Raw genomic sequence first — 14,130 nt, forward strand, 5'->3', positions numbered from 1 at the left:
TTTCCCTCTTGGGCCCCTTCATTCTGCTAGAAGCAAGGATGCCAGTGTAGACTGTTGTGCAATGTCTGCCCAAACCAAATGCAGACCACTGTCAAATCTCCCTATATACTCTGGCCCAAGCTCGGGTTACAGGGATAAGGGGCACATGGGACCACAGGGCACATCATCAATCAAGTAGAAGTTGAAGAGGACAAGGGCTTGCAGGTAGGAAGAAGGTGGGTGGGGTGTAGGAGGAAGAGGGCGATGCTGGACAGGCCTGGGTCCCTCCCTGATCCTTCCCAGTGCTCCGCTGGCGACAGAGCCTCTCCAGGGCGGAGAAGACCGTCACAGGAGGGGAGGAGGCGGCCACAGCGAGGCGGAGGTGGAGGCGGGATTTGGAGTTTCCCTCCGCAGCTGCAGTAGCCACCAGCAGCCCCTGAGCTCCAGGCGAGGCCGCCGAGGCTGCCGCCTGGAGCTCTGGTGGCGTTTGCCAGTGACAGCAGCGCTTCTTACTGCCTGAGCTACGGAAACTTCCTGGTCACGACGCACAGAGTCAGGGATCAAGCTGAGGCTAGCAGAGGTGAGCAGAGCATGCGGAGCCCTGCCCCCCCATCCCTCCTTGCTGCCTACCCCCAAGTATGTTCCTCCACCGTGGACCCCCATAGTCCTGCCAGCCACATCCCAAAGGCCCCGGGGCATTCTGGGGAACAAGAATCTACATGACCCTTTTGGTCCTATGACTACACACCCCTGCCACCCTGCCCGTGCATCTTCCATGTCCCCTGCCATTTCCACCAGCCTCGCAGTCATGGACACACAGGTTTCTGTACTGTACATATCAGCAGCTCCCTACCCCACCACTCACCACAATTCCTAACTCACCAACATCATCCCATACTCTGCCACGCCCCAGTACACACCCAGGTGCTGACACAGTGCCAACACATCCCAGGATGTCTGCACTAGCATACTGCTCTCCCCTCCCCCCTCTCTCTTTCTTTCATACACACACACACACACACACACACACACACACACACACACACTGCCCCTACCATCACAAACTTCCCAAATGCCCATTACAGAACTCACCCCGACAGTACAGAAACACTGTAATCCACCCACTATAACACAAATGCATACCCCAGCGGCTGACACTCCCCAGTCCCCAGAATCCCCCAGCATCCCCAACACCCCAACATACAGAAACACCTGCTGGATTACTAGGTCCTTAGCATCCCGCTCTGCCCCCATAGCAACTAGCCCTCAACATCCCCTCCATGTCTCTGAGTCCCTCCCACCCCCCACCCCTAACACCTGGCACATGGGCTCTAAAGGCTGCAGCATTTGGTGGCATCCCCGCGAGGCAGTGGCTCACTAGCTTGGGACACCAGGTGCCTCCCTAAAAGGCCTTGAGATTCCCCAGAAACTGATTTGACCTAAGAAATAAAGAAGGCACTTGAGGCTCAAGGTACAGTACTTAGATGTGGAGGCAAGGGGCCGTGGGTGTGGAAGAAGAGAGACACAGAGAGAGAGAGAGAGAGAGAGAGAGAGAGAGAGAGAGAGAGAGAGATTGAAATGGAGATCTAGCTGGGACCAAAGGGGTCCAGCGTATAGTGGGCTGTTTCTGTAACAGTCAACATATGCCGGGCGTGGTGGCACACACCTTTAATCCCAGCACTTGGGAGGCAGAGGCAGGCGGATTTCTGAGTTCGAGGCCAGTCTGGTCTACAGAGTGAGTTCCAGGACAGCCAGGACTACACAGAGAAACCCTGTCTTGAAAAAAAAAAAGAGTCAACATACACTATTTGTATCCCAACCTGTGTGTATGCTTTAAGAAGTGCTATGTGTGCACGTGTGCTTGTGAATGTCTGGGAGGAGTGTGTGCTAAGTGGAAGGAAAAAGCAGGAGCAGCACCCTCCTGGTCTCCTCCGGGCAACAATTAGTTTCATTCATTCATGCCTTCTTTGTTAATGAGCATTTCTTCTGCAAGCACCCAGTCCCTCATTGGGGGTCTCAGGTCAGCTTGGGACTGGGCACACACCCGTTCCTGCCTTGGAGGAACTCCCAGTCCCACGAGGAGCTCTACTAGGAAAATCATAAGGCCATTCTCAGCGGAAAGTGGGTTTTGTGGAAAAGATACTGGATTTGGTAGAAACGTCTCTGGGAGTTGCGCTCCAGGCCATGTGACAACTGAAATCCTGCCACTGAGCCGGGCGGGAATCGTGCATTTTGCTGCGAGCAGTGCAGTTCGGGTATCTGGGGGACCTGAGAGCGCCCACAGCACGCAGTGGGCGGGGGGGGGGAGGGGTCGTTGGCCTGGCCAGTGGGAAGCCCTGGGGCCCCCAGCGGGGGCAACAGTGGGCTCAGTGCCCACCCTGCGGCGAGTGGTGAGTGCTTCGCCTGACTCCACCCGCCAAAGGGGGACGGGAAGGGCCCCACGTGCAGCGGCTTTCCCCAAATCCTGTCCGCCTGAGAATCCAGAAGTGGGAGAGGGGCGGGGCCAGCGCTCCAGCAGAGGCTGCGGGGAGTGTGTGTGTGGGGGTGTTAGTGGAGGCAGGTGAGGTGGGGGCTTGGCTGCACGGAGCCCTGCAGTGCGGGTGTTGGTAACAGGTTCCCATTTGTCCTGTTTGCTGGCACTGCAGCGCAGGCGATGGGCACTGAGCACTGACTTTGGAGACTGAGCATCAGTCATCCTCTCCTATCTTATGCTAGGATTGGGGCCTTGCTTGCCAGCAGGCGCCTGGGACTAGGTGTAGGGAAAGTATTTTTCAGGTGTGGACAGGAATGGAGCTGGTTGTTGATGCCTAGGCTTCCCTTTCCTTCATGGGGATGTGCCTCTCTCCCATGCTCATCCCCAGGGCAGTTCCTATCACTTCCTCTAGAAAGCCTACTCCGGAGAGCACACCTAGATTTCTGGGAATACCAATATTTCCCTCTTGTTGGAGATTCTCCCTCCAAGTACACAACCTCCAGGATTGGGAGGGTAAGATACTGTCTCTTCAGCTGTCTGCATCCATGGCCTCATGCCACAACTAACCTGTCCACAACATAATCAAGCCCCAGTCAGCTCTTGCCAACACTTAGCGTTTTTCATTTTGAGAACATTCTACTAATGTAGTGCCTGGGAAGTATTTCCCTATTTTTTTTTTTAATTGGCTTTCCTTCCATGCCTGAGCTTCAACCTTTCCCCATATATTCTTACCCCATCACATTCCTTCCTTTGGGTAGAGTATGCAGTCCTTGAGTTCCTTACCCATTTATCTACAGGGTCTTAACCCTTTGATTATTTTGTGCGAGCTTTATCTTATCTGTTGTGTGTTTTCCTTTAACACTGTTATTTGCTTTTCTTGGGCTTTTAGCAGAGAAAGGACACATGGCCAGATGAGGCTTTTTTAGAAGCTTCCCCTGCCTCTCCTTTCATTGTCAGCACTTATCACCCCGATATCTGGTCCAGTGCCTTTGCTTATTGTTAGTCTGTCCTGCTGGACTAGAACACCCAGGCAAGGAGCCCTTGTGTGTCTTTCCTGTTCATCACCTGCCCGGTGGGCTGGTTGGAGGCCACCAGCCTTTGCAGACTGAATAGTGCTCTGGAATGAGGCAAGGTGGAGACAAGCTGAAGTTTCAGAAAATGGGACAGTGACTTGTATAGTCATGGCCACTAGAAAAGCCAGAAGGAGCATGGGGATGGGGACATATTGCAATAAAACGACTTCCCTCCACGTGGATCCATCCAGGGGGTTATGGAAAAGAGGCTTTGGGGAGGCGCCTGTCTTCACCTGATAAGAGCACAGTGTCTCAGTTTAGAGTTGGGTGCTCAGAATTCTTGCGTACCTTTAGCTAGGTCTGTACAAATGAAGCCCAGATGGAAATAGCATACCCAGGAGCTGCCTTGGGCCTTCAGTTTTTTAGTGGCATCTCACAGTAGAATACATTAGAAGGCTCTGATTAGCCCATTATACAGATGGGGGCCATCTAGTTCCAGATAGTTCAGCATTATTGAGTTGTTTGAGACAGTTTCTGGTTCTGGGGCTCTGGGCTTTTGTCCCCACCCCTCTTCCTGCTTTCAGGGACCAGACTGGCGCCAAGCAGGGGCAACTGCAACATGTCCCCTGCTGGGCCCCCGACCTGCCCTTGGCCTCTGCCCCGACCCTGTCCCGCCTGGGTGGAAGCCCTAGCTCAGCCTGCGGCTTGCAACTCCCACCAGGCTATTCCTTAGCACTGGTTGGCTCTCCTGCCCCCTGAGCCCGCCCCACCGCCCCGCCCCGTCCCGCCTCTGAGCTGCTACTTAGTCGGTCCGAAGGCAGAGCCTTCCAAGGTGGAATCTGGATCCGGCTGCCAGGAAGCGGCCAGCGCACGAGTGGCGCGAGGCTTGGCTTCCACGTGCGAGCCTGCTCCACCACCCCGCCCTCTCCGAGCGCCCGAGCCTGGGGACTCCGTCTCCATGAACGATACCTACGCCCTGCCGTGGCACTAGCTGTGGCCAGGACGTCCGGGTTCAGTCGCCTGCCTCTGGATCTCGCTCCAGGTCTCTCCTTTTGTTCTCTCCTGGGGTGGGGAGGAGTGGGACCGAGTCAGCTCTTACGGGACTCGCCGAGGCCCTTAACCTCGGTGACCCTCTTGTTCTCTGGGTCTTCCCGGCTTTAGAGGAGAGCCGGGCCTTGAACCCAAATTCTCCACACATCCAAAATTGAACTTGAGGAGTGATGGAGATCAGAGCAAATGAGAAAGTCAGAAAAGGGGTGTGGAGGGAAATGGTTTTAGTCCTCCTAACACTTCAGAAACACTTCATTCAAGAGACCGGTAGACGCCCAGCTATCTTCTGAGGTATGTCTCACGAAAACTCCATGTAAGCGGGGCAGGGAGCAGCGCCCAAGTGGCGGCAGCCTCGGGTCTTTTTCCAGGGGCGCCTTCCTTGGTGTTCTCACTGTGGGTGGAGCGCGAGGAGAGAAGCAAGCGGTAGAGGAATGTCCCTGCGGGCACACTGAGAGCCTGCCCTCAGGACAGGGGTTGACTTCCCGCCTCAGTAGCCTGATCCACGCTGCAGGAGTAGAGACAAACTTGCCCTCACTCCGCGCCTTGCCTCTCTCCACAGCACCCACTGCCCGACGTGCAGGACACTGCGCGACCATGGAGAGTCTGAGTCGGTCATGCCTGTGGCTGCGTCAGGAGCTATCCTCCCCGCGCCCACAGCTTCTGCTGCTGGACTGCCGCAGCCGGGAGCTGTATGAGTCGGCGCGCATCTGCGGGGCGCTGAGCGTGGCCCTGCCCTCGCTGATGCTGCGCCGCCTGCGGAGGGGGAGCATGTCGGTGCGGTCGCTCTTGCCTGGGCCACCACTGCAGCCTCCCCCACCGGCCCCTGTGCTCCTGTACGACCAGGGTAGTAGTGGCCGTGGCCAATGCCATCGTGAAGCAGCAGAGGCTGAAGCAAAGGCCGAAGCTAAGGCTGAAGTGGAGGCCAAAGCGGAGGCTAAAGCGGAGGCTGAAGAGTGGGATGCTGACTCGGTGCTGGGCGTCCTGCTCCAGAAGCTGCGGGAAGAAGGCTACCCAGCATACTACCTACAGGGTAAGTGAGAGTCAGTGATCTGAGAGAGAGCACACTGGAGAGGCCTCAGGTCAGGAGAAAAGGTCCCTCTTTCCAAGGGGATTTCATAATTATCTTTCAGCAAACTCAATATTATTTTGTCTAAAATGTAGGATAAGCGCCTCCCTCCTGATAACCTGCCCAACAGCTTTTGGGGGGGCAGAGCTGACCATGACCTTGGGCAAGTCCTTCATCCCTCCAAGCCCATTTATAAGTCTGGATAATGGGGAGAATTGACCTGAAACAACCTGGTTCACAGGATAATGCCCCAAGACTAAGGGCTGCATTGAGCACTTACCATCCAAAGAAACAGTCACAAATGCTGAGTGATGGTGGGTAGCACATGTGTGTTCCTGTTTAAACAAATCTGCTGGCTTATGTGTTCCCTTTGGCAATATCTGCAACCCCCACCCCAGAGAGCTGTGTAGTGTTAGTTCCCTAGCCCCAGCTAGGGATACTCGGCTGCCCAGAGGCTATATTAAATAGTAAGACCTCGCCCTTCTTTCCTGACAGGTGGCTTCAGCAAGTTCCAGGCGGAGTGTCCTCACCTTTGTGAAACCAGCTTCAGTGGTCGTGCTGGCTCAGGCCTGGGCTCAATGTCTAGCCCAGTGCCTGTGGTGGGGCTAGGTGGCCTGTGCTTGAGCTCTGATTTCTCTGATGCAGAATCTGAGGCTGATCGTGACACCTTGAGCTGTGGCCTAGATTCTGAGAGCACCACATCCCCTCCAGCTGGGCTGCTACCACCCTTCCCAGTCCAGATCCTGCCCAATCTCTACCTAGGAAGTGCTCGAGATTCAGCCAATTTGGAGAGCCTGGCCAAGCTTGGCATCCGCTATATCCTCAATGTCACCCCCAACCTTCCTAACCTCTTTGAGAAGAATGGTGACTTCCACTACAAGCAGATCCCCATCTCTGACCATTGGAGCCAGAATCTGTCCCAGTTCTTTCCGGAGGCCATTGCATTCATTGGTAAGTCCTCCCTACTTGTTCCCCTGCCCCTCCCCCCTCCACTTTCTCCACCCACCAGACTGATTCTTGGCCTCTTGGCCTCCTCACTCCATTCCCAGAGCCCACATGACACTTGGGGAGGTGGGGGTGGAGCTCAGGTCAACTACCAGTGAGATCTTCCAGATATGGTCTAGGTAGGGTAGGGAGACAGTGATCATGACCCCAGAAATTCGTTTAGCTTTGGTCTCACTCATGGTGACCCTTGGGGGGTGTTCTTTTCTGTCCTGTTTTACCTAGATGAGGCCTTGTCGCAGAACTGTGGGGTGCTCGTCCACTGTCTGGCAGGGGTCAGCCGCTCTGTCACTGTCACCGTGGCCTACCTCATGCAGAAGCTTCACCTCTCACTCAACGATGCCTACGACTTGGTCAAGCGGAAGAAGTCTAACATCTCACCTAACTTCAACTTTATGGGGCAGCTGCTAGACTTTGAACGAAGCCTGCGCCTGAGGGGGAAGCGCGCCGGAGGGCGGGGCAGTGGGGGACCAGAGTCCACTGTCTCAGACCCACCTTCCTTCTTTACTACCCCTACCAGCGATGGGGTCTTTGAGCTGGACCCCACATAAAGCTGCATGGAGCTGATGGGCTGGTCCCTACTTATGACCCCTAGTATTAGCAGGGATGGGATGCAGCCATAAGCAGGGAGAGGGGAACGGGAAAGGGGGGAGGGAAAGCTCAATACCTCATATGGGAATGGTGGAGCAAGGCAGGAACAGAGTAGAAACCTGCCCCACCCACTCAAGGCCAGCCCCAGATTCTATTACACGTGCCTATGGGTGGGCCCGGGGCTTCGGGCCCGACCCTCACCGCTCTAGAGCGGGACCATGCTCCAGAACCTGCCTCTTCTGTGACTGTTACTTTATTTTTTCAGGGTGGGAGTGGGGCTTCCTATCCAAGAGACCATTCCAGATTTCTGCCTGGGCCCTTCTTGCTGTTTCATCTTCAGGAAGAGTGTATCATTCTTTGCCACAGGAACCTGCTCTTGGTTCCATACCTGTCTCCAAATGTCCACCTGTGGGAGCAGACAACTTTGACTCATATAGACTCCTTCTCTCACTAGGACTTAGACTTCTTGGAGCTGTGAGGTGTGAACCCAGAGACACAATGGCTGCTCTCCGAATCCACAGAGACAGCCTCTCTGGGTGGCTTTTTGCTGGGCAGTGTCACATGGGAGGGCATGGGCCTGGGAGCCAATGGGCGAGATCCCAGCCACACATCTGGTGCCCTGACTGTTTCTTTCTTCCTCCCCCAGATGTCTTGACAGGATCACTGAGACTCTTTGTGACTGAGGGTAGTCAAACTGCCACCAGAGGAGATGGGGTCTCAGAGTTAGAGCTGAGGGGGAGGGAGGGAAAGATGAAGGCCTCAATTTTGCTACTGTGAGTCTCACACAGCCACTGTTGGTATGGGGGGCAGGGAAGGGACCAAGCTGCAGACACACATGGTCATTCATTGCAGTCCACACCCCGTTGTAGACAGTGTGTGTATGTGTGTGTGTGTGTTCACACACACACTAGCCCACTCACATACTCATCCTGGAGCTAGCAATACCTGTGGCAGCAGGACCATCTTGTCTTTGAACCTGGAAAAGGTTGTGCTTCTTTGTTTTTGTAATCCACATCATAATCACATTCTTTCATTGTTACTCTTGAATAAACAGTTTATTTAAGGTACTGAACAGAGAGGTTGTTGCTTCTTGGACTCCTTTGGGAAGGGAGGGAAAGGAAAGGGAAGCCTGCCCTTCACCAATCCATCGTTCCCCATCTATGTACACTGCCTATTGGCTACCAGGTTTCTCACAACCCATTTGAACTATTCTAGCACACACTTCAGAGAGCTGGGTACAGCAATGAGCCATACATGAAGAAGCTGCATGTTTGCAGCTGCATTTCCAGAGGGGAATGTGATACAATGTGTGGCCAGTACCACAGAGTAGGGAACCAAATACTCCAAATTTAGTCATGAAGTTGCAAGTGACCTCCAAGCTGTGAGTCAAAGTTGGTGGCCTGCATGCTTTGCTGTGGGTGCCCAGGACTTGAGGGAATGGACATGGGCTATGCATATCATATAATGTGGAATCAAGGCTATAAAAGCCTGGGCAAAGGTAGGAGGAGGCCTAAGGCCCAGTGTTCACTGGCCCATCAGAAATGTTAGGTACATCACTGGCTCATCTAATTTTCAGGTAAGGCTCCACTCAACACTGCCAGTGCCTTCTCCATGCTACAGCTGGAAAGTCTAGCAAGCTGCATTTTCAAAGCTTAGAGATAAAGCAGAAGGGAAGCAGCAGAGAGTGGGCAGAGAGCCCGTATAGAGGAGAATGTAATGGAGACTTGGTTGTTTTAGTCAGGTTTCCAGATAGCACAAGAAATATATGAGGCAATATGCTTGTAGAGAGAGAAGATTGATTTTTGGCTCTCATTTCAGTGTTCTAGGCCATGCCTGGTTGGCTCCTTCACTCTGGGCCTGTGACAAGGCAACACCAAATGGAGGGACTGTGTAATGAAACACAATTGGATGCTTCATTACCAAGAGGGAAAAGAGAGAAAGAAAAGGGGGCTGGAATCCCCAAAAACCTTTCAAGACTAAAAGACATCTCCCCTCCCACTGGGCTCCACTTCCCAGTATATATACCACTTGAGGGACTAAGTCCTCAAATCCTTAAACATGGATTTTTGAGAGACATTCAAGATCCCAACTGCAGCAATGGACTTAGGAACCTTGTTCCTAAGAACAAGATGTTCAGGTAGCACTCCTTATCCAAAAGCCCTGAAGTGTGGGTCAAATTTAAAATCCTGTGGCCAAATGCCTGAGCTGATAAGAAAATAAGAGAAAGGCTCTGAGACAAAAGAGAAAAAAAGCCCCCAGTGAGCTCAAAACTGCCTGGGGGCACAGCCTGCGACCAGGAGCCTCTACAGGAATGAAGCCTCCCATACCTGTTAGTATATAAAACTATGAGATTATTTTTATTTCTCTCCCCTCTCTCTGGCATGGTAAAATGCAACCCTAACTGTCTTCGAATTTACTTAATCCACTGTGAGGCTGAGGATACCTTTGAATTTCTGATTCTCTTGCCTCTGCCTCTCAAGTGCCAGAATGACATGAAAGTGCTACCACCATAGCAGTCAAAATGCTGCTCTAAGTCACTAAATTTATGGTAATTCGTGACAGCAGCAAATGTAGTAGATGACCTTGAAAAATACACCTACAGAAACAAATGAGTATGCATACTTATCTTGAACTTAGATTTGGGTCAAAGTTGAATGAAAAAAATAGCACTCCCTAATTGCCAGGAGAAAGGAATCACTGTAAGTCTCCTGTAGTGTAATACTGAAGTGGCAGGGAGAGGCCATGTTTTATAGTGGTCTGTCTTGGGGAGCCTAGGCCTCTGGCCTGTGCTTCTCAGATTCTGTCTCCCCAAAGGTGAGGCAGGATGACAGGATGACCACAGAGGATTCCCTTCCCCCATCCACACACCCCTGCCACAAAAGCTTTGATAAAGCCCAGCAGTGGCAGCTTTTTTTTTTTTTGAGGGCAGGGCTTGTTAAAAGAATGCCTAGGTTCTCTTCCCCACCCCCCCCCACCCTGCCAGAAGCATGAGCTTGTTCTTTATTGGAGCCCTACTTAGCTTATAAAGAAAAAGTTCCCAAGAACATACAAAACTGCAAGTTTTAATTGTCTGATCTTTCTACTTTCCGAAATTCAGCAGTTTCTGTGGAGCACATCTTCAATTGTCCTGGGTGAAGCATGAGTTCCTTGGGCTCCTATGTGTGCCTGCCCCACTCCAACCTGATGCAGGTGGTTGATGGATTTGGAAGAGTGCTTCATTTTCAGCTGCTTTGCCTTTGTATAGCATGGTGTTAACTTCTCAAATCCTTCTGCAATGGACCACACACTAGTTTTCTAAAGCAACCTCTAGAAAGAATATAGAGTACACTAATTCCAGACTAGGAGAAGAAAACATGAATGATGAAGGAAAACCCTTTATTAATGCAGAACTCAAGAGTGAAATAAAGAAATAGAAACACTGAAATAAATAAAAAGTGTAACATGATCCATGGGACAGCATTAAGCATCCAAGGTATGTAATTGGGGATATAAAGAATAAGAAAGAGAAACAAGCTGCTGATAACTCTTCCTAGGGGAGATGGGAATAAACATGTATTCATTCCCCGACAGCATATCAAATAATCAATTTACCCAACTCTAGCTTAGTGGACCAATGAGTTTATTGAGGAGTACTTAAAGGGAGTTACTTCCAAGAGCTCCCTGAACAACTTGCAGGCTGCTTGGCCTACTGGAGAATCTCTACTCAGACACTGTTTGCTGCTGAGGCTAGAGAGTTATCAGTGGGTAACTCTTGCAGAGGACCTGGGTTAAGTTCCCAGGCAGCTCACAACCACCTATAACTTCAGTTCCCAGGAACCCAATGGAGTCTTCTGTCTCTATGGGGCATTTTATGCACATTGTGCACATACATACATACACTCAAGCCCACACATGCACATAAAAATAACAAATTTTTGGCTGGGTGGTGGTGGCACATGCTTTTAATCCCAGCACATGGAAGGCAGAGAGACAGATGGATCTCTGAATTGGAGGCCAGCCTGGTCTACAGAGGGAGTTCCAGGACATCCAGGGTTACACAGAGAAACCCTGTATCAAACAAAACAGATCAAAACAAAACAAAAAACAAAAGTCTTGGGGGGGGTGGAGAAATTGATCACTGCTTATATAATCTTGGGGAGGAGCCTTGCGAACCTTATTTCAAGAACTTCCTGAGCTTTCTAAGAAGTGTTTCTATTGGGAGGAAATAACTACACTTCATGAGCAGAATAAATACTTGAAAAAAAGCAAATCCCAAGTTTTATGAAAAATAATCAGATGGAAGAAATTTAATAAACCCTACTAAGAAAAACTGGGTATCAATCAATGTTTCACTATAAAGACATATCTCACAGAGGTTAATAATGAGGGAAAGAGGTTAATTTAGGTCATAGTTTTAAAATTCAAAGTAGAAAGAGCATAAAGAAGACTCTGAGGCAAGGGCCACCACTAAGTTGCATCAGCTCAGAGCAGAAATAGCAATAGCACAAGTGACTATCGCATATCAAGACAAAAACAGAGAGACTGGGTTTGGTGGCTGATGATGGGATGGATTCCCGGATGGGGTAGTCTCTGGATAGTCCATCCTTTCATCTTAGCTCTAAATTTTGTCTCTGTACCTATATCCTTTCATGGGTATTTTGTTCCTTATTACAGGGCCCCCAATGGAGGAGCTAGAGAAAGTACCCAAGGAACTGAAGGGGGCTGCAACCCTGTAGGTGGAACAACAATATGAACTAACCAGTACCCCCAGAGCTTGTGTCTCTAGCTGCATATTTAGCAGAAGATGGCCTAATCCTAATCGGCCATCATTGGGAAGAGAGGCCCCTTGGTCTTGCAAACTTTATATGACCCAGCACAGGGGAAGGTCAGGGCCAAGTAGTGGGAGTGGGTGAGTAGGGGAGCAGGGGCAGGGGGGTTATAGGGAACTTTCAGGATAGCATTTGAAATGTAAATAAAGAAAATAATAATAATAAAGAACAGAGAGACTATGGGGGCCTTTCTCATTTTATAACAACCCATCCTAGACCTCAACAGGTCACACTGAACTACTTCCCAGAAGCACATCCCAAATAACCTAAGGTCCTCTAGCAGGCTCCATCTCTTAAAGGTTCTACCACCTTCTAGTTCTGCCACCCTGGAGTCCAAGTCTTTTATCACATAAACCTTTGAGGGGTACACAATTAAAGTATATCCCAATCATAGCAAACACAAAGAGAGCCACTTATAGATTCTTCACAATCACTGTTTGAAGACAAAAATACAGGGCTGGAGAGATGGCTCAGCAGTTAAGAGCACTGACTGCTCCTTCAAAGGTCCTGAGTTCAAATCCCAGTCAACCACATGGTGGCTCACAACCATCCTATCACGAGATCTGACGTCCTCTTCTAGAGTGTCTGAAGACAGCTACAGTGTACTTACATATAATAAATAAATAAATAAATAAATAAATAAATAAATAAAATTAATAAATCTTTTAAAGAAAAAGACAAAGATACAAAAATTGAGAAAGTACCAAGAGAAAAGGGACCCATAAAGACAATTTAACACCTGATTTTTGGTCAGAAACAATGTACGTCAAAAGGCACTAGAGTGATATATTCAAAGTACAGAAAGACAAACAATATTATGCACTAAAAAGTCCACACCTGGCTTTAAAAAGTAATGGCTTGAGGCTGCAGATGTAGCTTAGTTGATACAGTGCTTGTCCAGCAAGCACAAAGCTCTGAGTTTCACTCCCAACCCTGAATAAAACCATTCTCTAAAATGTATTTTCCATTTTTCTAAAGATTTTATTTTATTCTTATTTATGTATATGTGTGGAAACATATATGTGAATGTCCACGGGATCAGCAGAGGATGTCGAATTCCCTGGAGTCAATTGTGATTTCAGCACTTGTACTGGCTAGTTTTGTGTCAACTTGACACAGCTGGAGTTATCACAGAGAAAGGAGCTTCAGTTGAGGAAATGCCTCCATGAGATCTAGCTGTAAGGCATTTTCTCAATTAGTGATCAAGGGTGGGAGGGCCTCTTGTGGGTGGTGCCATCTCTGGGCTGGTAGTCTTGGGTTCTATAAGAGAGCAGGCTGAGCAAGCCAGGGGAAGCAAGCCAGTAAGTAACATCCCTTCATGGCCTCTGCATCACCTCCTGTTTCCTGACCTGCTTGAGTTCCAGTCCTGACTTCCTTGGTGATGAACAGCAATGTAGAAATGTAAGCTGAATAAACCCTTTCCTCCCCAACTTGCTTCTTGGTCATGATGTTTGTGCAGGAATAGAAACTCTGACTAAAACAGAACTCCAAGTTATTTCACTATAACAAGTCTCCCTTCCTATCTTCTTGGGTTCAAATCAGTGTTCAAGCTAGTTAGTTCAGGGGTTGGCAAGGACACTACACTATTCATGACTTGCTGCCAATCAGCTTCTCATTGTGTCCTCACCTGGCATCTCTTCATTATGTGCCTGTGGAGAAAGATAGCAAGTAAGCTCTCTGGTGTTTGTTATAAGGACACTGATAGTATCAGCCATCCTGATGGCTTCATTAATTACTTTCTTAGAGGCCCAGTTTCCAAGTATTAAAATTCTAGTGAGAAATGGGATTTCAACACATGAATTGGGAACGAACCCATTCAGTCCATCACAATTTACAGGTTATCAGAAGAAATTGACAAACTAATGTTAAAAAGTCATGTGGGAATGCAAAAAACATACAATAGTCAGAACAGTTTTGAAAAGAACAGGGCTGAAGAGATGGCTCCGCGGTTAAAAGCACTGGCTGCTTTTCCAGAGGTTCTGAGTTCAATTCCCAGCAAGCACATGGTGGCTCACAACCATCTGTAATTTTCAGCCGGGCCTGGTGGCGCAGACCTTTAATCCCAGCACTCGGGAGGCAGAGGCAGGCGGATTTCTGAGTTCGAGGCCAGCCTGGTCTACCAAGTGAGTACCAGGACAGCCAGAGCTA

General features: G+C 49.9%; 1 protein-coding gene and 1 pseudogene across 1 annotated transcript; one reads left to right on the forward strand and one right to left on the reverse strand.

Annotated features, from left to right (window-relative positions):
* The first annotated feature begins 4,294 nt into the window (after positions 1 to 4,294).
* Positions 4,295 to 7,134, forward strand: Dusp9 (dual specificity phosphatase 9). Its single transcript, XM_021188441.2, has 4 exons — positions 4,295 to 4,507; positions 5,075 to 5,545; positions 6,077 to 6,532; positions 6,809 to 7,134. Exons 2-4 carry the CDS (start codon positions 5,110 to 5,112, stop codon positions 7,132 to 7,134), a joined length of 1,218 nt encoding a protein of 405 aa, XP_021044100.1. The 5' UTR covers positions 4,295 to 4,507; positions 5,075 to 5,109.
* Positions 7,135 to 9,251: 2,117 nt separating this feature from the next.
* The window catches only part of LOC110314344, a 9,016-nt pseudogene continuing 4,137 nt past the window's right edge, over positions 9,252 to 14,130 (reverse strand).

This window comes from Mus pahari, chromosome X, assembly GCF_900095145.1.
Source record: "Mus pahari chromosome X, PAHARI_EIJ_v1.1, whole genome shotgun sequence".
Taxonomy (NCBI): domain Eukaryota; kingdom Metazoa; phylum Chordata; class Mammalia; order Rodentia; family Muridae; genus Mus; species Mus pahari.

Coding starts and splice junctions, on each gene's coding strand:
- Dusp9 (XM_021188441.2), top strand. CDS start 5,110: ATGGAGAGTCTGAGTCGGTCATGCCTGTGGCTGCGTCAGGAGCTATCC. Junction 5,546..6,076: donor CCCAGCATACTACCTACAGG/GTAAGTGAGAGT, acceptor CTTTCCTGACAG/GTGGCTTCAGCAAGTTCCAG. Junction 6,533..6,808: donor GGAGGCCATTGCATTCATTG/GTAAGTCCTCCC, acceptor TGTTTTACCTAG/ATGAGGCCTTGTCGCAGAAC.